The following is a 25,967-nucleotide window of genomic DNA, read 5'->3' on the forward strand; positions in this document are numbered from 1 at the left end:
TGACCTAAAGTCAAAGTGAAAGAGGAGCCTACCATACATGTTTTTGTGTTCCAGATGATCTAAAAGCATTTGTGAAATGTCTTTTTAGATCCAAAACAAATATGTAGCATTTTTGTGGCGCTAATCTGTAAGAATGTGGCACTACACATTCCTAAGGAAAAGGCCATTAAAAAAACAATGCAGTGCATACCGTACAATGTCTGTAGTATTGCTAGCCATTTGAGCATCACTTGCTTTATTTCGGTGTGCATATACAGCTGTCTACATACAGCTGAGTGTATGGATCCTGGAAGGATGGCAAAGGTTAAAAGCACTGACAAATCGACAACACAAGTTTGATACCAGTCAGAGTTCTGCTCTATCAGTTAGACTGTAGCCAATTTTCTTGTCTTAACTTCAATAATTGTTTTTACAATTAACAGAACAGAAAGTCACGTGGACTGACAATGGCAGCAGTGCTCCATATAATTGTGTAACTTCATTAATTATTATGAAATATCTGCATCCACATTTTGTTACAGAGAGGCGACTGACGCATAATGGATAAAAAGAAAAAAGTAACAGCCAAGCTAATCAGAATATACACGATACAAATAAAATAAAAAATATACTATAATCATTGTAAAAATAAGCATTGTAAACATTGTACACAAATTGCGCAAAGAAATTTTGTTACATTGTGCATTCACATTTAAGGCATTTATTGGTCGTTTACATGAACACTTTCAGTTTTGCAGTCAATGTGTCTCTGTGCGTGTGTTTGTGTGTGGTGAGGTGACTGTGAGGCGCATGGTGACTTGAGGGGCAATTAAAACAAGGAGGCAGCTGTGGTATGGGTCTCCTACTGCTGGCAGACAGTGGCTGACCACCGAGCACCGTCATTGCCTTGAGGCCAGAGGCCAGCCGCCTGAGGCAGGGGCACTTCACTCGCACCCACACACACTCACTGACTGTCTCTCTCAGACACAAACACAACCCCCAATCTGGGTTGATCACCCTGTACATCCGCCGACCTACACCTGCAGGCTGGCCAACCCAGGACCAAAGCCCGCCCCACCCTCAGCAGAGGAAGACACACCCCTGCAGGCCCACAGTCCTCCAGCCCACAAAGCCCATTTACAGGAATGTGGCTGTGCCACTGGGGTGAAGGCGGGGGCCCAACACCACCTGTACGGAGCTCAAAGCAGCCAGGCCGCACTCCCACTATGTAATGGAATTGATTATTGGGGACCAATATGTTTATGAGGATAGTTTTTTTTTGCAATGCCTAGCACAGTAAAGAGCCCATAAAATATGTCCAATGCCTATACCAATGGTTTGCTTAAATCTCCTAATAAGAAAAGTGAGGGGCAAGCATGGATCGGGTGCCTTAACAAAGATGATAGGTCTTCATATATACGCTGTACAAAAACATTTGGACAGGTGTGCATAGCCACACACTGTGCAGTGCATACATACATTTGAATTACCAAGACTCGTTCTGAACATCCTTTGACCTGTGTAGTGTGTTCTGTGGAAGATTTTGTAGTGTATAAGGTGTAAAATTATTTGGGTCTTTAATCATTTTGAAGGTCTGTAAGCATATTTGATTCCAGAGGTTTTCATGTGGACTAATGGATAGATCTGCCTCCCATTTTGAGGTTGGGAGAGAAATTGAACCATCAGTTTTAGATAATAAAATGTAAATTTTGGATAGTAGTTCAGGGATGACAGGTTGATAGATTTGCTGGAATTCTATAAAGGTCCCTGATTTGATAATATCAAAATATCTTATACCTTTGTCATGCCACACTGAGAAATTTAGCATTTTCTTATTTATCAGGATATTGAGATTGTTCCAGATTGGTGTAAGGGTGTGGGCTTAATAGGAGTCATTGAGAACAGATAACCCAAGGGAGATATGGATCGGTGTTGTCTAACTGAAGCAGAGATGTAGATACAGATTGGAAATTGCAGTTAATAGGTAAGGTAATACTGTAGATTTAGTACAAAGGGGATAGTCTGAGAGAGATGAGAATTCATCTACAACTGTGATTGTTTCAGAGAGAGAGCTTTATGAGTTTGAGAGGAAAAGTAATACATCATCAGCATAAAGGCTTATTTTATGATGTATATGTTCTGTTTGAACTCCAGTATTTTTATTTTGTCAAATAGGAGCCAGTGACTTGATAAAAATGGTGAATAGTGAAGGAAGGAGTGGGTAACCCTGCTTGGTCCCCTAAAGACTGAACCTTGGTGAAGTTTGATCATTTGTCCTGACAGATGCACTTGGAGAGGTATACAGTGCTTTGATCCAATTTATGAAGGTGTTTCTGAATCTGAATTTTTGTAATGTGGAATTAAGGAATTTCTATTTAACTCTGTCAAATGTTTCCTCCACATCTAAAGAGATAATAGTTGTTTTTGAATTATTAATGGTTGTCTATTATATGGATTAGTCTTCATGTATTGTTAATTTTAGTTGAAGTTTAGTTTAGTTTAATAATTTGCCAGATTTTTATGCTATTTTCAAAGTTCTCTTAAGTAAGTTCTCGCATTTGGACCTGGGTCTTTTTTTCATTTAATTTAATTCAAAATTTAACTTTCTGATATTGTTTATTGATTTCTCTTCTGGAGAAGCAGTATAAATAGCATTGAACGTTTTATTATTTTTTCCAGTTCTATTTCTAGTGATCTCTCTTTGCATTTCAGATGTGATGAGTAGGAGATTATTTTGCCTCTCGTAACGGCCCTTGCTGCTTCCCAGAAAACACATATTGGCAGGTCGTTAACATTCCAGAAATACTGCCCACTCCCTTTGGCTATAATAAAATCTTGGTCTCTAAGTAATGATGTATTAAATCTCCAAGATCTATTCAATGGTGCATCTCTTTCTGGTCACAGAAATACAGACTGGTGCATAATCACTAATAGTGATAGGGTGAATCAGAGTGTCTGCGGTATCCACCATGATTGAATTACTGATTAAGAAATAATCTAGACAGGAATATGAGTGATAAACTGGTGAGAAGAATATGTATTCCTTAATATTAGGGTGACGGAACGCCAAGCATTGCAAAGCCCAAAATCACTGATTGTTATTGTATTGTTTTTGAATGTCAGACTGCCAGATACAGTGATTTCCTGCTGTGCTGAACCTGTCAACCTGTGGGTTACATACCAAGTTACCATACCATGCCTTTTCCAGTGAACTAGTCCCATGTACATTCCACGTAACAAACTCATGTCTAGCTGTTTAAATGTAGACTAGGAGTGATTAGTGTGATGTGTGTAAACAGTGATGTGCATGCGCGTGTGCACACATATGTGTGCAGGTGTGCCTGAGTTCCCTTCTCCGTGTATGCTGTGTTCCTGACTCTGTCTAGTGGTTTGTCTGTGCACATGTGCGTCTCTTGATATAGTCTATGTTGCGCACGTTGTGTGTGGGTGTGAATGTCACGTTGACACTGTACATTAGACAATAGTATTTAGGAAATTCCAGGCAGTTGTTCAGCATGAGAAAAACAACAGACATATGAAAAAAAACGAAAAACATTAAGACAAAGAGGACAGAATGGGCCCATATATAGTCAAACACAAATCCAGCATTGTGAAACCAAACTTTTCAACTAATTATAGTCCTTCTGGTGAGATGTGCAGTTTAATTCTGGAGTTTAATTACTTACCATATCTACCGTGAAGCAGTAGAAAGAGAGGAGAGCGGAGTTACTAAGCCTTAGTTGAGCCAGGGAGTGGATTCACAGTTGTGGTACAGCTGTCCATTGATGTACAGTTTATCCAGCACCATGACCACTTTAAACCCACCTTCCATAGGAATAGGATTCTGCGTCGATCCAAGATCTCCTTAGGGAACTGGTCGTTGATACTGTAGTCTGTTCTTTTTAGCTCCCTGCTTCAGCCTTTCATCAGTTCCTTCTGTTTAAAATGTTCAAATTTAGCAACAATCGGTCTTGGTCGCTGGCCATCTGGCTTCTTCTTCCCTCTCAAGTGATGCACATGGTGCAATGTTTTTCACACTGTCCTCTGGGAGCTTCAGTTGCTTTACAATAAAGTTTTTTTACCTTGACCTTCTGGTTTTTCTCTGCCTGCTCTGGAATGCCTGATATGACAAGATTATCTCTTATGCTTTGGGCCTGGAGCTCAATGATTGATTCTTTAATATTTTTATTTTCTTCTGAGATCCTTGTGTTGTCCTTGGTCAGAGTTTTTACTGAGCTATGGAGCTGTTCGTTCTCTGCTGTCAGGGCAACCACCTGTTTCTGGCTGAACTCCAAAGACTCTCACAAGGCTTGGAATTCTTTTTAGAGGAGAGGGAAAAGAACAGCAACAATAAACAACAAATAGAATGACTCTTTCCCACTAGTCCTTACTTTGTACTCTCATCCAGTACCTCCGTGCTTGTCACAGTGGCATAATGTTGCCAAATGAAAGTACAGAATATGCCCGTTTTTGGAGAAGACGCCGTTGTCTCTGTGCACATATTGCATGACAAGTAAGTAGGCCTAACTGTACTTGAATCCTCCATAAAATTAAAAATGAAATACGGTATATAATGCCAATGTGAAATTATGGAGGGAAGAAAGTCTGACGGTGTGATATGGGAGAACAGACGTGTGTAATCGGCTCCTGGGAACACCCAGGTCTTTAGAAATAGTTAAATAGTATTGCAGTGATCAGCTACAATGGTTTTTCTGAGGTCTATTTTGAGTTGATTGTACTTTATGACATGGTTTCTGTCCTGATATGGAGTGGGCAGTGTGAAACTATATCAAATTCAGTTTGCCACAATCAAATTCTAGACTTAATAAATATTAAATATTAAATTTGTATTTGATATATTTTAATGTACAAAAGTGTCATAACTCCGTTTGGGACTTCCTGCTGGGGACCTTTATTCTGTATGGTTTTCCCTGTCTTGCCCTACATTGGTCTCCGGCAGCTTTTCAATCATTAGTCAGAACAGACTGCACCTGTGTCTAATTAACTAGGTGCCCTTGTGTTATACACTGCTCAAAAAAATAAAGGGAACACTAAAATAACACATCCTAGATCTGAGTGAATGAAATATTCTTATTAAATACTTCGTTCTTTACATAGTTGAATGTGCTGACAACAAAATCACACAAAAATTATCAATGGAAATCAAATTTATTAACCCATGGAGGTCTGAATTTGGAGTCACACTCAAAATTGAAGTGGAAAAATACAGTACAGGCTGATCCAACTTTGATGCAATGTCCTTAAAACAAGTCAAAATGAGGCTCAGTACACTCAGTGTGTGTGGCCTCCATGTGCCTGTATGACCTCCCTACAATGCCTGGGTATGCTCCTGATGAGGTGGCAGATGGTCTCCTGAGGGATCTCCTCCCAGACCTGGACTAAAGCATCCGCCAACTCTTGGAGAGTCTGTGGTGTGGTTGGTGGATGGAGCGAGACATGATGTCCCAGATGTGCTCAATAGGATTCAGGTCTGGGGAAGGGCGGGCCAGTCCATAGCATCAATGCCTTCGTCTTGCAGGAAATGCTGACACACTCCAGCCACATGAGGTCTAGCATTGTCTTGCATTAGGAGGAACCCAGGGCCAACTGCACCGGCATATGGTCTCACAAGAGGTCTGAGGATCTCATCTCGGTACCTAATGGCAGTCAGGCTACCTCTGGCGAGCACATGGAGGGCTGTGTGGCCCTCCAAAGAAATGCCACCCCACACCATTACTGACCCACTGCCAAACCGGTCATGCTGGAGGATGTTGCAGGCTGCAGAATGTTCTCCACGGCATCTCCAGACTCTCTCACATCTGTCACATGTGCTCAGTGTGAACCTGCTTTCATCTGTGAAGAGCACAGGGCGCCAGTGGCGAATTTGCCAATCTTGGTGTTGCCAAACGTCCTGCACGGTGTTGGATTGTAAGCACAACCCCCACCTGTGGATCATGGAGTCTGTTTCCGACCGTTTGAGCAGACACATGCACATTTGTGGCCTGCTGGAGGTCATTTAAGAGGGCTCTGGCAGTTCTCCTCCTGTTCCTCCTTTCACAAAGGCGGAGGTAGCGGTCCTGCTGCTGGGTTGTTGCCCTCCTACGGCCTCCTCCACATCTCCTGATGTACTGGCCTGTCTCCTGGTAGCGCCTCCATGCTCTGGACACTACGCTGACAGACACAGCAAACCTTCTTGCCACAGCTCGCATTGATGTGCCATCCTGGATGAGCTGCACTACCTGACCTACTTGTGTGGGTTGTAGACTCATGCTACCACTAGAGCGAAAGCACCGCCAGCATTCAAAAGTGACCAAAACATCAGCCAGAAAGCATAGGAACTGAGAAGTGGTCTGTGGTCACCACCTGCAGAACCACTCCTTTATTGGGGGTGTCTTGCTAATTGCCTATAATTTCCACCTGTTGTCTTTTCCATTTGCACAACAGCATGTGAAATTGATTGTCAATCAGTGTTGCTTCCTAAGTGGGCAGTTTGATTTTGCAGAAGTGTGATTGACTTGGAGTTACATTGTGTTGTTTAAGTGTTCCCTTTACTTTTTTGAGCAGTGTATATACAATGGTGTGAAAACGTGTTGGTCCCCCTTCCTGATTTAAAACATAACTTAACTGTGTTTTATCACACCTGAATTCAATTCCTCTAGCCACACCCAGGCCTGATTACTGCCACACCTGTTCACACAATCAAGAAATCCTTTAAATAGGACCTGCCTAACAAAGTGAAGTAGACCAAAAGATCCTCAAAAGCTAGACATCATGCCGAGATCCAAAGAAATTCAAAAACAAATGAGAAAAAAGTAATTGAGATCTATCAGTCTGGAAAAGGTTATGAAGTCATTTCTAAAGCTTTGGGACTGCAGCAAACCACAGTGAGAGCCATTATCTACAAATGGCGAAAACATGGAACAGTGGAGAACCTTCCCAGGAGTGGCCGGCCGACCAAAATTACCCCAAGAGCGCAGCGACGACTCAAAGAACTGCAGGCCTCACTTGCCTCAGTTAAGGTCACTGTTCATGACTCCACCATAAGAAAGAGACTGGGCAAAAATGGTCTGCATGGCATGGTTCCAAAACAAAAACTGCTGCTGAGCAAAAAGAACATAATGGCTTGTCTCAGTTTTGCCAGAAAACATCTTGATGATCCCCAAGACTTTTGGGAAAATACTCTGTGGACTGACGAGACAAAAGTTGAACTTTTTGGAAGGTGTGTGTCCCATTACATTTGGCGTAAACACCGCATTTCAGAAAAAGAACATCATACCAACAGTAAAATATGGTGGTGGTAGTGTGATGGTCTGGGGCTGTTTTGCTGCTTCAGGACCTGGAAGACTTTCTGTTATAAATGGAACCATGAATTCTGCTGTCTACCAAAAAATCCTAAAGGAGAATGTCCGGCCATCTGTTCGTGACCACAACCTGAAGTGAACTTGGGTTCTGCAGCAAGACAATGATCCAAAACACACCAACAAGTCCACCTCTGAAGAAAAACAAAATGAAGAGTTTGGAGTGGCCTAGTCAAAGTCCTGACCTGAATCCGACTGAGATGCTGTGGCATGACCTTGAAAAAGCCGGTTCATGCTTGAAAACCCTCCAATGTGGCTGAATTACAACAATTCTGCAAAGACGAGTGGGCCAAAATTCCTCCACAGTGCTGCAACAGACTCATTGCAAGTTATTGCAAACGCCTGATTGCAGTTGTTGCTGCTAAGGGTGGCCCAACTAGTTATTAGGTTTAGGGGGCAAACACTTTTTCACACAGGGCCATGTAGTTTTGGATTTTGTTTTCCCTTAATAATAAAAAACTTCAGTTAAAAACTGCATGATGTGATTACTTGTGTTATCTTTGACTAATATTTCAATTTGTTTGATGATCTGAAACAAAGTGTGACAAACATGCAAAAAAAAAAAAGAAATCAGGAAGGGGGCCAACACTTTTTCACACCACTGTACCTCCAACGCTACTTTGTTCTGCATCAGAGCATTATTTGACGATTAGTTGATGTGAGTTTTGTGTTGAGCCTCACCCTGGTCAATCCAGGAAAAAATAACACTTTTTCGTGTCTGCATTTGGGTCCTAGGCCTTCTCGCCTTCACTCATCTCATCACCATCACCACCAAAACATAACAAAAAGTGAAACTTAGCTTTGGTTTTATTCTGGGTTTAGCAGACCTTTCATCAGCTATTATGTTTCAATAGGCTGAAAAAAATTCTTATTCTTTTTTAGAAGTCTTTCAGAGCCCTTAAATCTAACTAAATATGACAACCATATTAGCCATTACAAAGACTACATGTTTTACCTTCCATGATTTATCTGTGGAAAATGGGAGGTTGATTTTTCAGTCTCGATGGCAAGGTAGCGCTCTACATACCATTCCTTTTTCCTGAACCCAGACCCCCTAAAATTTGCTCCCACCCCTAAGCTCACTCTCTTTTTGTTATTTCTGTCAAGATTTAATGTCACATATTTAGTACCTATGAGCATTACTGTAGAATTTGTTGAATTGTTTTTAATAGCTACTAAGAAACTAGATTCTATTGCTCCTTCCAGATGTAAAAAGTCAAAATCTTCTTGTCAACCATTGTTAAATGAGGAAACAAAAACAATCCAGGAAGACAGACTGGAAATGGGATATAGGTAATCACATCTTAATTCCAGTTATCAGTGTGCAATCAAAGAAGCAAGAAACTCATTTTTTGACAGCATATTGCTAAACAGGGTCACAATCCAAGAATTGTCTATAAAACTATAAACACTATAATTGGTCGTCTTTCCAGAGAAATCTTCTCCAGAGAAATATGCAAAAAACAGATAGCTTTTTAATGTGTTTTTGGATTTGTATAGCATGTTTTCTTAATGTTTGTGCTTTGACTCTTGCTGTGCTTTGTCCCTAAGAGCCACTGTAGGTTTCTGCTTATATCTGCAATTTGTTAAGTCCTCATAAGCATGATCAATGATTCCTCTGGCACGGCCTTGTTATTGGTAAGCAGTCATAATTTTTTGTGGAAAGATTGTCATTGAGTGTATCCATGCAGTGATAATGTCAGACTGAACATGGCCTTAGTTGGACTTGCAATGCAGTTTTCTGTGGACAAAGAGTATTGTCAGTTCCTCGATGTGAGGCTTACTGCAGTTCCATGAATCTTCGCTTTAAATCAGGTATTGTGTTTGCAGCAGAAATTCAGTTTATGTGTCCACACTAACAAGGAGGAGTGAGGGATTCAGCGTGTCATCTTATGTTGATTCCTTGAGCAAAAACCTTTCAGATTAAGACTGTATAGACAATCAATGGTTGATATCACTACACATCTCTAACTGAAGAAGAAATGTAATGCACTCAAGCACAAAACATTGGGCAGTACAGCAAACAAGATCTTCAAAATGGGGAAAAAATGGAAAAAAATTAACACCACATTTGTCTGTAATTACTTTCTTATTCAACATTTAATTTTATACATATTGTAGTTCCATAACTGGTGAGTTTGACTTTCCTTCCTAATTAATTTTGGTGACAAAAATATGATAATTATTAGTAGTGTTAATATATAATGTATCTAATATTGTGCTCATTGGTGGCTTTTCCCTACCAACAAGAGCTTTGTAGGGTGGCTGTAGAAAATAATGCATAGCATTTGAATTCTTTGCCTAAATTAGAATGACAAAAAAAATGTTGATTAGTGTGGATAAGATGGATGCTGTTATCTAACTAAATTAGCTACCATACTGCAATAGCAGGCACAGTAGATGAAGTGAAATACAATGGCAATTTAGTCTAATTACCAAGCTATACAAAATGACACAAGGTACAATATTTTAGTTTGATAGAATAGTGCAGCCACTAAAAATTTCAACAATATTGCAGTAGCTTAAATAAGCACAATCACATACCAATTTATTTGTCTGAGGTTTTCATACCATATACAGCAGATTGTGCTTCTTAAAACAACGTAAGGGAAAATCAGGTTTTGAGAGATTAAAATTTAACTCTAAATTTAGTTAACAATGTATGCAATCTTTTGGGAACAGAAAAAATCTGCTGTAGTCTCTTTTGTTCTGCTTGTTATTTCTTATTAAATGTTAAATTTTAAATGGCTATGTCATCCTCTACAGCTTTCATATATATTTTGTATTTTGGTTCAGAACATACAAGTTTACCGTGGAGACATTCCATCAAATTTAAATCAAAATATATCTAGTAAATTTATTTAATTAAAATTGTATTCTTTCTGTATATATGGATACAGATATCATGTTTATTGTCTTCTCCGTCTATTCTGAATGGCTCCAAGAGCCAGCTGAAGCTTTTCCATTATGGGTTCACTGCTATTGACCCTTTCATCGCGTTCCTGGGCATTTACATGAGATAACAATGAAGGGCGAATTTCCTAAGATCTCACTTGAAAATTGCAGGAAGACCATATGCGCTACGTCTGACAGGCAATAATTCAATTTGAAACAGCTATATTGCATTTGGAGTGTAATTCACACAAGCTATTTCTGCACCTCCTCCTCTCAAATTGAAAGGGAACGAATTAGAAGCTGACTTTCATGTGGAGATGGAATGTGTAGCCAGTTCCAAGACTTATTGACAGAAAGATAAAATGACAGTATGAAATCCCTGTGATGGCACTGCATGTGTAAATAGAAGCGCTTTTCATAGCTTCACCAGCAGTGTTGTTACAACTACCACCCATAAGAAAGCTGGAAAAAAATAAAGCTTTTTATTTTCAACCACACTTTTTGACAAATTCCCATAAATTTATTTGCTTTAGAGCCCTCTATGTGGTGATGTTTTTTATCCATTAGACAGTTAGTGGAGCTGGATCACTAATTCCTTTTTGTCAGGTCAAGAGAACTCAGGGACCCTACACTAAAGATGAAACTACTCCTTTGCAGTGACCCAACACATCACACTAGTCAAGCAGAACATATTTCTCCTTTTGGGCTCTCATTTCCTCTTTGGTTTGTTGTGAGAGGAAGATTTAGCCTGCTTTGGAATGGTGGAGCTCTCTGGCTTGCAATTTGATGTCAGGGTGAGAGATAGATAGAGAGAGACCGAGTGAGTAAGGATAGAATAGAGTGGGTTTCAGTGTTGGGGGATCAGCTTTGGTTCTCAAGCTCTGTCTCTTTGATCCATATCCCCAGGCCTGCCTGCCTGCCTGTCTGCCTCGCTAACTCAGGCCTCTGCTTGTGATTCCTGACAACTGTCGGCCTGAGATAAGGAGGTGGGTGTGGGGGAGTGTATGGGGACTCTTCTACTGCCCCACCCCCTGCACCCTGCATTACTGCCACATACATTCCCATTAACATTAACAATAAACTATTTTTAAAAACGGGTGGGGCTATGTGTTGCATTGTGTTTGAGAACGTTGAGAATCTACACCTCTACCCTGTCCCTTAAAACTACAAATGAAAGCACCCCCATTCCTGTGCCTGTTCTCCTGCAGGCCTCAGTGCACAGTGCATGGACATGGCTGTGTGCACCTGAATGTCACTAATATTAGTCTTAGCTACTATTAAAATTTGCAGTACTAAGCCCTTTTGCTTGGCATACTGTCAACTGTCATATCAACAAGTCACATATTTACATCATTCCCATAATGAGGACAGGAATGGGGGCAGGGAATAGATGTTAATTAGAAATCCCCTAAAAAACAGATGTTGCCTCATTTGGTAAGAAGCAAAGCAAGCAGTTTTATGGCAAATAAGTAAATAAAAGACCAGACCTATTCAAGAAAACTACTAGAAAAGCAGAGAAATTCCAATCATACCCGCTGACGGAATGTTTGTAGGGTACATTTTTCTTTACTTATCATTTACTGTGTTCTCTGAACAGAGCCCAGAGTGCTGTCTGACTGATTGAGTGGGTAGAAAAGTGTTAAGCCCCTTTAGTTCATTTGATGAAATGTAGGCATTGAGTGGCTACAGTGCATTAACAATTACAATGGAAACTTACATCTGCCATTTTATTTAAGTGATCAAACTTGGCAAACACGTATATAGCATGACTACATCTTCTGCCAGTCATTTCCAGCCAATTCCCACACCATGAATCTTCTAGTTTTAAATTCTGGCACACTTTGGTCAAAAAAGTACTTTTGGACACTTCTTACTCTAACTAGTTATACTTAGACTTTTCATGTAATTAGTGTTTTGATCAAATTTGCAGACTGATTAAAGAAGAAATACAGTGGTAAAATACCTTAACTGAAGGAGTAGCACTTGACAAAAGCTAATGTATGTGTATATTTTATCATTATTTATTTCACATGTAAGCGTTATTAAAGAAAAGGACATCAAACAATCGGGACCTCCCCACAACAAATTTCATTGTCATAGACCACAGACTCAGTTTGAGAATTTTTTAATATCAGAATATCAAATCGCTGATTTGGAGCCAATAGAAATAGTTATTGCTATAGAAATAATTAATTCTATCTTCCAAAACAACCAATGCCACCCTTCACAGTTTTTTGACAGAGTGCAAAACAAACTGTACGAATTTTAACAAAGCTGGTAATAGAAGTTGATCTGTTTGCCTGTTCAACTGCTTTACTGACATTGTAGTATTTTATCTCAGTAACTTTGGCTATTCGGCTAAAGTAGAACTGTTGCGATGCAAGTAACCCCTACACAACAAACAGGTATTTTTAATGCACTCTGTCTGTAGATATTAGCATCCATCTCTCTGCTTTGCATTGTGGTCTCAGATGTTCTTACAGCAGTGCATTGTCATTAGCCAGCCATCACTCTGTTTATTTACATCATTATGATGAAGATAAACACATATCAGTGCTGTTTGACTGGAATAGGCCAACTTCATGGTGCCTTAGCAAACAACTTGTGCCTTGTTTGCAGCCCTCTGCAGCAGGCTCATCCTCAACATGCTCCAATAAAGTGTCTTGTGGCCTGTTTTTGGACTGTGGGAGTAAGCCAGAGTACACGGAGAAAAAAAAGTACCTGGAGAGAACCCACACAAGCACAAGGAGAACAGTCAAACTCCACACAGAAAGGCCCCTGCCAGGTTTCGAACCAGGAACTTTCATGCTATGAGGCAACAATGCTAAAGTGCATACAGTAGCAGAACAATGCGAAGCAACACAGTGCATCAAAATAGTGTCAGGCCGGTTCGGAGCTGGTTGTTTGTATGGCAGTGTCTTCGCATTGTGTCTGCTGCCGCTGGCTGGTAGGCTCAGGTGGCTCCGGCTTAACTCTTGGTGGCACTTTACCTGAAACTGGGCATTTTAGAAAATGCTGAATATCCATAACTACTCATAAAGAAAGCTGAACAAATGAAGGCACAAAAGAGAGTGAACTCTTATCTAATGTTTCACATTACAAGATGCTGTCTCACGACATGAGGGCTCTGAAACAAATAGATGAGATGATATATATATGATATGATATTTGTCTTTCAGTTTGATCAGGTTGTGAATGTGTTTCTTTGTTGCTGCAGCTCTGAATATTAAAACATTTCTGTCGTGTTCACAGGACCCACATCACACAAAGTACAATACTTAAAATGGGCTCAAATGAGACTGACACTTGTTCATAGTGCTCACTGGGTAACACTTCCACACCACTGAGACATGTCAACTCAAGGTCTTTTTACAATGGAATTCTAAAAAATAATATAGGAGCAATAAACCTTATTATTATTTATTATTATTAGTAGTAGTAGTATTACCATTAGTATTTTTAAATGCATAAATTCTGTCATTTATTCATTTATTATCTATACATGCTTATTCTTAATTAGGGTTACGGTGATCTGCTTGAGTCTATCCCAGCTCTCTAGGGTGAAAGGCAGGGGTACACTCTGGACAGGTCAGCAGTCCATTGCAGGGCCACATAGAGACAAACAACCTCACCCACTCATATTCACTCCTATGGACAATTTAGAGTCACCAGTCAACCTGACATACATGTTTTTGGACTGTAGAAGGAAACCGGAGTACCTGGAGAAAACCCACAGGGAGAACATAAATGTGTAAATAATTTCTACAATTTTAGGTTTATCAAGATTCTAGCACTTTAGAAATAGCCATGTAATTATTAAAGGGTCATCCTTTGGGAAGAATGTATGTTTTTGAAAACCTTCATGGCAATCTGTCTGTTACCACAGGAGCTATATTGTGATCACTAACATTTTGGAGTCACTTATCAGGTGGTCACTAAAAATATTAAAAATTATTGTGACAGACTCCCTTATAATCTATGTAATTAGTGGTTCATGTCTTAGCCTGCTTAACATTCTGATAACATCTTCTATGTTTGCAGGTGATGAGCATCCTGAGTAACCCCAGTGGTGTTTCGTCACAGCCCCAACATGATTTTTCCATCTCACCACTGCATAGCACCTTGGAATCGTCTCCATCCAATGTCATCTCAGCCAGCTGCAGCCAGCGTTCAGCCGAGGTCTCTATAAAGGCAGTGGATAGCCTTCCATCGTCCCAGTCCTATTGTCCCCCCACATATAGCACCACCACCTACAGCATGGATTCAGCTGTGGCAGCCACCGGCTACCAGTACAGTCAGTATGGCCAGAGTGAGTGCTATCTCTCTGTCACTAATTGAATATGGCTCAGTTGTAGTGGTTTAAATGAATTTCTAAAATGTCTAAAAAGTAATCCATATTTATTCACAGACATACAATGGGTTGTTGCTAATCCCACTCTTTATCAGCTAATCCCACTCTTCATCAGCAAGTGTATTACACATGCTATGGTACAAATATGCCAAATAAAAGGTGTGCATTCTCTCTCACACGTGCATTCTCTCTCACACATGTATTTTTTAAACATGCTGGGATGTTTTGTAATGGAATTTAGACCCAAGTTTGCTGATAACTTGAGTCATAATTTTAAACAGAAAATAGCTAATAAACGAAAGCAAGAGAATTACGGTTCAGAATGGGAATACTGGAATACTATTAGGAATACTTAATGTAGTCATTTGGTAGCAAACTGTAGAGGAAAACACAGGGACCCTAGATCTGGTGGGAACCGAATCATTCCTGAGCTGACACGAGGCACAGGAACTAAAGCTGGAGATACAGGAGACCCAAAGAGCAGAGGAGTGACTCTCACAGCAGAGTAGGAATAGAGGAACTTGGAGATACAAGTGATTATGTTCCCTAGGAGCAGGTCACACAAGGATTCAGGTAAGAAATGGATGCTGGAATTCTTTGCGTTGGGACACAGGTTTGATGCGCTCTCTGAGTGCTTGAGGGGGTTCAGGAGGATGGCCCATCTGGTGAGCAGGGCACTGAGGTAATTTGAAATGGTGGCCTCTCAGGCAGCCAGAAATCGGGGGCTATTCTGGAGGACAACCCCTGAGGGTAACAGGAACCCAAAAATGATCAGGAGGGTGGCCCATCAGATGAACAGGAATCCAGGGCTGTTCTGGAGGACAGCTCCTCAGGTGAATAGGAACTCGACTGGGATGGTGGGATCAACGGCTTTTGCTGGAGAAGCCATAACCAGGACAGGAGTTTGTACCTCGGCAGGGACGCTGTCATTGGTCCAGGGAAATGGGGAAGAACATCAAACAGAAGCAGAACCCCAGTGGGGATGCAGCCATCGGCGCACTAAGGTCCAGGGTCCAAGGGTGGTACCTCAACAGGGACATGGGCATCAGCCCACTGAGGTCTAGGATCAAGGGTGGAGCCTAAATAGGGATGCAGCCATCAGCACACTGAGGTCTGGAAGCAGGGAACTCAGACATAGCAGACAGGGTAGAAGACTGGCATGACTGACAGGGATGGAGACCGACATGGACAGGAGTGACGAAGCCTCAGGCATGGAAAGGGGTGATGAAGACAGACATGGAATGGGTTGATGAAGACTCAGATGCGGACTGGGGTGACAAAGACTAAGGCAAAGTAAACTCAGGCAGGAGCACTGGAGACTCGGGCAGGTCCACTGGACACTCTCTGAGATGTGCCCTGGAGACTCTCTGGCAAGTGCACTGGTGACTCAGGTTGGAGAGCAGGGGATGGTGAATGGACTGGCTGGACAGGAGACGGCGACTAAGAGGCAGGCTGCGGCGACTGGGGGGTGGAACTGGATGGTGAGATGGTTGCATTCCATGGAGAAGCAGACCGAATAGTTTCGATGTTGAGCCCTTGTCAAATGGCATGACCCTCTGTAGGTGTCAGTGGCTGGGTAGGCTGGACAGGAAAGCATGATTGCAATGACTGTGGCTGGATAAGTGGATTTAGCTAAACTGACTGGACTGAAGCACATAATTTTGATGGCACTGCCGATGACTGTGGCTGTTGTCGGTGTTGCTGTCGACTCTTACCAGTGGGACTCAAAGAAATCAGCTGAGGAGATGGCTGCTGGAAAGCCGGCTGCCGGAGAGCTGTCCACTTCATGGCCGCTGATGACTGGTTGAACAGGCTGTGATTGAGACTAGTAGATTTGAAAGTTGACTGGGGCAAACATCCTGGAAATGACTGAAACTGAGCTGAGCAGTGAACTATGCCCTCAGTCCATCAGCGGGATCTTTGACAGATTGTGTTCTTCTAAACAGGTCTAACACCACCTGTTTTAAAACGTGGAGCTCTCGGTCATGGGAGGCTGGATCCGTATTACTAAGTCTATTCAGGCAAAATTATTAAACTATTTCCTGCCAAAGGTGTTATCTGCCTAGTCTAAAGTGGTCAGATGTACAAATATACAGGCACTGCAACAAAAAAATTATACTCTGTTACTTTGTGTTTCATGTATCTAGTAAACATGGAGCACAATATCACAAGTTACTAAAATAGTAAAACCATGTACAGATTGCTAGAATTAAAACATCTTTGTGAACATTCATTTCAAATCTGATACATCCCACAGGTGCTGTTGCACCCATATGTTGTCTTTAAATATTGTCAACTGGACTTCATTAAAACACAATATAGCCTAGTGGTAAATGTATAAACAGATTTTATTGTTTAACTGTGCTTCCTTGAACATAATCAATCATGGATTCAGAATCAATACGTCTAAGACAAACTATTTTACTGACAGAAGTGCTAGAATGTTAGTGGACTTGGAGAAGGCATTCGACCGCGTCCCTCACGACATTCTGTGGGAGGTGCTCTGGGAGTATGGGGTCTGGGGCTCTTTGTTAAGGGCTATCCGGTCTCTGTACAGCCAGAGCAGGAGCTTGGTTCACATTGCCGTCAGTAAGTCAGACCTGTTACCAGTGCATGACAGACTCCGGCAGGGCTACCCTTTGTCACCAGTTCTGTTCATTATTTTTATGGTCGGTGCATCGGCAGCAGCACTGCAGTCGATGTACCGGTCCGTTGTGGTGAAGAAGGAGTTGAGCTGAAAGGCGAAGCTCTCTATTTACAGGTCAATCAACGGTCTGACACTCACCTATGGTCATGAGCTCTGGGTCATGACCGAAAGGACAAGATCTCGGACACAAGTGGCTGAAATGAGCTTCCTTTGCAGGGTGGCCGGGTGCTCCCTTAGGGATAGGGTGAGGAGCTCGGTCACCCGGGAGGAGCCCACTCGCTCGAGCATCTGTACCGGATGCCTCCTGGGCGCTTCCCTGCGGAGGTGTTCCGGGCATGTCCCACCGGGAGGAGACCCCAGGGAAGACCCAGGACACGCTGGAGGGACTATGTCACTCGGATGGTCTGGGAATGCCTTGGTGTGATATTTAGCTGTGCAATATTTATAACACCTATCAAAAAACACAGCCCTGAAAGTCTCCAAAAGGTACTTATAAAGGTACTTATAATGTATACATATCTAGTTAAAACATCATCTGATCTAATTTACTTATTATTTTGAATCCATACTAAGGACACAAGTACTTCAAATATATGCAAATTAAAATACTGAAAGTCTGCAATCAACCTTCTCAGCATGTTTGACAATGAATCTTCTCTGCATGTTTAAAAAACTTTAAATCTCTAGATAATGAGCCCATAAAAAAAATATCCATCCACTCATCCATTATCTATACCCGTTTATTCCTAACCAGGTCACAGGTCACTCTTTGGGTGAAAGGCAGGGGTACACCCTGGACAGGTCACCAGTCCATCAAGACAAACAACCTCACACACTCACATTCACTCCTATGGGAAATTTAGAGTCACCAATCAACCTAACATGCATGTGTTTGGACTGTGGGATGAAACCGGAGTACCCGGAGAAAACCCACGCAAGCATGAGAGAACATGCAAACTCTACACAGAAAGGTCCTTGACGGGTTGCAAACCCAGGCCCTTCTTGCTGTGAGGCAAGTGTTTATCTTACTTCTCCAGTTTAGGCATTAAAGTATTGTAGTGAATTAAGATGGTCTGGTGTTCGTTGTCAGTCAGTCATCAATTTTTCTTTTTTATAACAATAATTCAATAATTAGTTTGAATTAACAAATAATATTTGCCTAACATTACATCATGTCAAATTATAGCAAACATACTGCAGAATAATTTTGAAACATTTAAATCAAAGCAGAAAGTTAGTCTTGTGTATGGATGATTTCATATCCCTAAATGAAAATTATTTTCACTATAAGACTAATTGGATTTCCATATGGGGAATAATAAAGTTGATGTTATCTTATTTTATCAAACCAAGCACCACTGAAACTATTAGGAAGAAATCCATAACAGTCAGCACACAGTCGATAAGACGATGAAAGATCACTGAAGAAACAAGACTGGGGTGGATTCCCAGTATCATCAGTCAAAAATCAGAGACAGTCTACAGACAACCTGTTGATCAATGCAGACAAATGTTTGTGGACCAAACAGTTCTAGGAACTACCCCACTGAGGAACAGACATGAGAACTACAGAAATTAAGCATCTTTTTTCTCTTCAGATTTACACCATTAGGCGCACCATGAAGTAACATAAGCTGTCTGATATTTGGTAGAGTGACGCCACTTCTTTATGACATTTAACAATGCTAGCAAATATTTTAATGTTTTGCTTTGATTCCTTAAGATATCTCTGCATTTTGTCTTAATCACCATCAGTCTATTTGTGAGGGGTTTTTCTCATGTCGTTTTTCATGTAAAATTAACTTTTAAAAATGGTGGTGGTGAGTGCTGCATTGGCTTAAGTTAGTTTTTGATGAATTTGTGTAAATGTATGTCATTTGTGGTTCCTATTGTACTGAAAAGTACCTACTCTATGAAAGCTAAAAATGTCCCCAAAAACAGTGTTCTAAAAACTATTCGAGTTCTCAGTTCCTGCAGTGTGGACATGCCTGGAACCTCAACAAATTAAGATAGGACAGGAATTAGACCAGGATAATGACAAGATCCTTTTTTAAATCCATTTATCTAGGAATACTATAGTGAGAATGGTCTACTCAGTTTGGTCTATTTCACTGTTTCTCATCTTTGCCAATACCAGAATAAACATCTAATAATTTAAAGAGAATACACAATCTAATTGTTCACATATATTTTTTACTGTTGAATATTTACCATTGTGCTCATTTATACACATTTATATACCCATGACAGAAATAACGGTCATTTTTAAAAGTTATAAATGATGTCAATTTATGAGCACTGTAGATTACTATAACATGAATGTAGTGTCATTATTTTGGTCTGTGTTGTTTGCTCAGTCTTGATAACTGTCAAATAGCATCAAATATAGACATATTTCCAATATCGATGTAAAAGATACAATTTAACACTGAGAGTTTGGTAAAATAAAGAATAAATAAGTACAGTGACAACAACCATAATCTACATACTGTGCAATCTATCTTTCTACTACACAGCCTGTAAATGGTCAAAAATTTGATTTACAGAACTTTGTTTTTCTTATTCTATTTTTCATATGTTACATCAGTATGATCATTAATGATCGGTATTTGCCATCATGGATGTAGTTATTTCACCACTATTAAACACTACCAAGACAAAACCCAAGTGTTAATTTAATAAGTTATCTTTTTTATTCTAGGCTGCAGATATGTTTCTAAAACTAGCTAATGGTAATTTAAATCTATAAAATACTGCTAATATGAATTCCTTAATAATTCCAAAAACCTGTTGGGTAAAACATTATTCCTATTGGTGAAATAACAATCTTTAATGTCAACAATCAGTTTTAATATGTTATCAGTTCAATTGGTCAAGGTAAGGAGTTCATGTGCTGTACACCATAGTGAGAGTTACTGTAAAATTTAGAAACATACTGTAACAGACAACGTAATTGTATCTGATTTTATCTTAATACCTTAGAAAAAATTATTAAAAACACAGCAACTCTAGCACATTGCTGCTACTACCTCCCAGTGTTTAGAACTCAACATCTCCACTGACTCCTATAGAGTCAGGGAGTCTCTGATGCTATGACTGATCCCATCTGATGTGAAGTTTGTAATTTGACTGTGGAGGACCACAGCCTTTCCCTCCTGCAGACTGTCTGCACCTTTCCCTCCTGCAGACAGATTTAACAGTTTAGACATTTGAATGGTCTCTTGTTCTAATTCGAGAAGCTGCTGACAGATTAAAGTACATACTGTCAAAATAGCTGAGGCATGTGAGTGTGTGTACCTGTGTGCGTGTTAGTGTACGTTATCAGATTGGACTCTCAGTGTGTCTCAGTGCTCAACAGGGATTTAAGGTATAAACCTAGTTGACAGGAAAAAACAGCTTCCTTTGATGGCCTCACTAAACCCTTATGAAATACAAACACACACATATTCATACACACACTGTTCCCACACTAGCTGTCTGGGTGACTGACATCTTGGCAGACAGACCTGCCCACCCATAGGTGCTCCTTTCTCTCATTCCTCAGCAAAAAGTGACAGCTTCCTTTCTGTGTATGCTAGCATCTTAACTGACATGCCATACTTATCACCCCAATAGCCATAAAACACACACACATGCACATCCAAACACAACATGTCACATCTGCTGTCAGCCCCCTTCTTTCCTGCTCGCTATTAAAGAGAAGTTATCACCAGCGAAACCAGGGAGGGGCAACATCCACCACTCCAAGAGAAAAATATGCTAAGCATTAATTCCTGGATTCTAAGAACCACTGTTCTTCTATTGACTATCTGCCTTACTGTCTGTCTATCTGTAGCAGGCAAGCTGTTAGCTGCTTTTGTTGTTCTATCAAATGTAATGTCCTCCTGTCAGTCAGTCTGATTGCACATACAACAAACAGCATCCTACAACAATATGCTGTATTTTTAAGGATAATTCTTAATATTCTATAAACTGTATATGGGTCAGTGACATTTTAGAATTTCAAAATGGCAAAAAAAATAAAAATGAAACAGCAAGTCAGTTTCATCATTTCCTGTGTATATCCACATGTATATTTTTCATTTCAGTATGTGCCCCTTATAAAAATATAAAATAAAAGGCATTTTAATGCATTTCATGTTATGCACTTCTTGAAAATGTCATTTGGCAAAAAAGAACTATTTCATATATTCATATGATATTAAATTTAATGTCAATTATACAATTGTAAATAATGCAAAATGCAAGTGTTGATTTACAAGTAATTCATAACCATTTGCAGAATTTCCACACTATTTCCACAATATTGAATTTTTTGGCTATTAAGGTTAATCAATGTCATTTGTCAACATTCGTTCCAAAAGTTTTCCACTAGAGAGGTAAAAATGCTTTGAAATCATATAAAACTTCATAATGTGATAGGGTTCCTTCTTTATTTTCATTATTTATGTCAACTAATGCAATATTTTATACATTTCCCAGAAATTTCAATGTTTTACTGTATGGCACATTTTGTTTTACCAAATGACATAGTGCAATTGCAATATGCACTACATAAATGTATTGATCACATAAATATACATAAATCTGATATTGAATGAATATAATAAAAGATACAAAAATGTCAACCTAACATTTTCTAACAATTTTATGCCTTCCATCTTACAAACAAAACAATAATACTTCTAAGTTTTAGCATTTTAGATTCAGTTCTTGATAAAATGATAAAAAATTATTAAAAATCATTTTCTCTGGCATATTTTTTAAAGTCTTGAGATAAGCCTGTAAAAGTATTTGCATGATAGACCTTTTAAAAACATTTTTAGTATCTAACGAACATTATTCCGCAAAGATCTATTTCCTTAAATGTCATTTGGCAAAACAAAGATAAGAGGTCATGTTGAGCTATAATCTCATGGGTTTAATTAAGTGACGTGATGACATCACTCACAAGACCGCTGAAAACCAATGAAGTTGGAGGAAAGTTTCAAATTTTCTCCTCAATTTAAATTAATTTCACCTGTTCCAAGTGTGGTAGCGTGTTGATTGCAGATTTGGGTCAAACTTCAAAAAAGTGTTTAAAAATTGTATTGTATTGATTTAGATATAAAATTTAAATCTTGCAAATCAAGGCTTGGTGCCTTAATAGATGTTGAGGAAGAGATTGGTCCCTCCAAAGGTGAGGATGGCTGAACAGCTGACTGTTGTGAGGAGTGTTGAGATGGCTAATGTGGTGAGAACTGTCTCAATAGTAAATTTCCCTTCTCCTCTCTAGCAGCAGGATCTGCCCTTATCTTTGTACAGAAACGTGCACCCCTTTCCTTATTGCAAAGTGGCATCTGTTAAAATGTAAAACATATTTTTAAAATATATAAAAATATATTAAAACAGCAAAATCTATTGTGGTTAATTATTCAGACTCTATAGACATTAAAAAAAAACTAGACGATAATAAAAACAAATTAATAAATAATTCAGTAAAATGCTCTATGTCATTTGGGATAACTACATGTCTTTTGGACAAACTGTTTTACCATATGACAATTTTTGTTTTACCGAATGACATTTTTATATTTTGTCTTTCCTAATACCCATATGATTGGTCAACATAGATATTAGCCTTGAGTTGCAAACTTTAAATTTAATCTCTAAATCACTATTTTTTTTAAATATATAATTATTTAAACACTTTTTTGAAGTTTGACCGAATGACACCCAAATCTGTGACACCCTACCACACTTGAAATTAACTTAAACTGAGGAGAAGATTTTAAACAACTTACCTCCAACTTCACTGGTCTTCAGGGGTCTTCTGAGTGATGTCATCACATGTCACCTAACTAAACCCATGAGATTATAGCTCAAAGTGACCTCTTATCTTTACTATACTCTACATACATAGGAAATAGCCGTGGTTGCCAAGGTGCAGGGCTTTGGCACCATAACCTGCAATTATGCTTATGCTAATAAAATAGCATACTCGTCCTGTTTCATGCTTCAAGATTGTATATGAAATACACAACGCATCACTACTTCCTGCTACAATGCAAAAATCAAGCCAAGATATCATGACTACACATGCTGCCATCTTGCTTTTGTGATGCATTTTTTAAGGAGATTCTATGTAATGGCCACCAGAAGTGGAGCTACAGGCTGCCAATCAAAACTTTCATACACCTTTAAATACAATTTTTTTTTTACCAACAAACAAACTTATGAGAAATAAAACCACCAAATCACCTTTGGAAAGATTTTACTTGATTTGTACTTCTTATACTTTAACCAGTGATTTCTGGCCTGACTTCTGCAGAGCTGTCATGACATCCATGTTTAAAATACAGTCTATTCTCATTTCCACAACACAAATTCCAACTCACCAGTCTATGGAAAACACCATTACTTAATATGGAAACAAAATGGAATTGTTGTTTGCCAGATTTAATTATTGCCAAATTTACTAAAATCTGATTTAATCCATCACAGTATTGAGTTTCTCAGTAAAAGGTAGAGGACTCTAGCAGATCATTAGAGCATTACTGACTCTCTTTCCTGTCTCCCTTTCTCACCAGCTGTAGATTACCTGGCTAAGAACGTCAGCCTATCTAGTCAGCGCAGGATGAAGCTGGCAGACCACTCAGCTGTACTCGGACTTCTCCAGGTTGAGACTGGCCAGGCCTACTAGTATTTAAAGAGCATGGCATCTGGGCACCAGCACAACACCTACCCATTTGTACAAATCTCCCAGACTGTTTGACTACGTAAGTCATAGGGCAACTATACATGAGGCTATGTAGCTTTGTTTTATGTTAATGTTTCTCCAGGGTTTAAATATTAAATGATGCAGTTTTTCAAGCTTTAAACATTCCCTGTGGGACTGACCAAATTCCACTGTTAGTGATATTGTTTTAAGTGTTTGTTGTTATTCATATTGCACCAAATTCTGCACACATATTCAGAAATCCTATCTGGATAATTATAAAATAGTGATAGAAAAAATTGCTATGTGTACAGTAATCTGTGACCCGCTATGTAAAATATACTTCACAAAAACTGGGACAGATGTTCATTATGAATTCCGTTAATGCCATGTCCTCACTATAGCAAAAATCTTCAAAATACAGCTAAATAAAGCTCTCCCTCCTGTTCTGTGGGTCAGCAAGCAGAAAAATTATTCATTAAATTCATTTGTGTATTGTGCATTCATACTCAAAGTAAAGTTAAAACATAAAAAGTCTTTTTGCACCTTCCACATCTATTTGCATCCACTGTGTTATTGAATTGACATTAAATTCATTAAATGCAAACAGTCTCTTTGCATTCTGTCTGAACATAGCTTCAGGAAACAAAATGTGGTAACTCTGCTAAGTGACATTCTGGTGTCCATGTTCACTTGAGTAGAGTTTCATCTGTTTCTGGTTGTGTCAGGCATGCAACTGAATTATGGCCCATTAATGCTACCTGAATTTAAGGTTTGTCTTGCTTCTGACCACACAGAATCACAGATAGGGGTTGGGAATTTAACCCACTAGACTCCAGCAGAAAAAAAAAAATTTAGCTGCTATCCCGAAACCTACCTAGGCAGCTTGGTCCTGGCTTAGCCTTCCAATCATTTAACAATAGTTTTTGTTTTCCTTCAAAAGAATAAAATGCTGGGGTAAAACCTTAATTACACCTAATTATTCTGATGTTTTTGTATTAATCTGATTAATTTTATATATATTGAATGTCAGCACAAAATATTGACAGCCTAAAATGAAGGCATTCAGGAATCGTGTGTATTTTTAAGTATGTTAAATAAACTCCTCCTCAGCTGATAAGAATTAATTTTGCCAACAGCAAGGTCTCCCAAAAAGCTTTGGCAGTAGGTGGAAATCAGATATGTTCCTGACAGAGCAGCTGACATTCAGTGCCCTAATTAATTGGAGCCAGACATTTGTCCAGGCAGTTTGGAACCAAACATTACAATTCCTTTCACCATTTTAGTTTTTTTATTTCTAGTTAATATAATGTTTAATTCCAGAATATAATGATGTAAAACCTGCACTGTTTAGTATTATGACAAGCAAATATCTTTGGCGTTACATCAATGTCAAACTAGGGTGCAAAAGTGCAAGATAAAAAATATAAACATGCTCATTTGAACAATTTGTGACCACAAATATCTCACTTGCAAACACAACTGTGAAATTGGAAATTTCATAGAAAGATATGCTGCATGTATGTTTATCATGATGTAATGCTTTCCTTCTCTATTTGATAGTTGACTTTGCGCACCAAGTGGATTTTGTGATTGACTGTACAGTAAGCGATTGACTGACAACTTCTCCAGAAGTCTAAGATAGCTGACAAGGAGGAACGTCAGAAAAACACGTCATTATATCATGCAGTAAATATTCCAGGGAAAGGGTAGATTGATATGGTATGATTTCACAGTTGCAGGAATTAGGTTTATCAGAGATGATAAGAGTGGGAGAGGATACAGTGTGTTGTTCAATTATCTGAGGAGGATTGAGTATATAAACTAGGACAGTGGTATACTGAATGGGGATACGTGTCTGAGTGCTCAGAATAAACATGATTTCAGCCAAATCATTTTCACAGTTACAGTCAGAAGGACAGCAAATACAAGATATAACGTAATGGGATACTCACTACAGCTAACTGCAAAGGTGTGTCAAAGTCTGTTCTATCAAGATGCGTTTGTTTTATTGCAACTTTTCTGATTTAAGCTCACACC

At 39.3% G+C, this 25,967-nt stretch overlaps 1 protein-coding gene across 4 annotated transcripts in view; it reads left to right on the forward strand.

The window, feature by feature from the left end:
- LOC113145704 (paired box protein Pax-7-like) overlaps positions 1-25,582 on the forward strand; it is a 73,170-nt gene extending 47,588 nt beyond the window's left edge. For all 4 annotated transcript variants that reach the window (XM_026332727.1, XM_026332728.1, XM_026332729.1 and 1 more), the window contains exons 8-9: positions 14,274-14,541; positions 23,800-25,582. In XM_026332727.1, the coding sequence (XP_026188512.1) occupies positions 14,274-14,541; positions 23,800-23,912 (381 nt within the window). In that variant the 3' untranslated portion in view covers positions 23,913-25,582. The remainder of the gene's footprint in view (positions 1-14,273; positions 14,542-23,799) is intronic.
- The last annotated feature ends 385 nt before the right edge of the window (positions 25,583-25,967 follow it).

This window comes from Mastacembelus armatus, chromosome 7 (genome assembly GCF_900324485.2).
Source record: "Mastacembelus armatus chromosome 7, fMasArm1.2, whole genome shotgun sequence".
NCBI classification, from domain to species: Eukaryota; Metazoa; Chordata; class Actinopteri; order Synbranchiformes; family Mastacembelidae; genus Mastacembelus; species Mastacembelus armatus.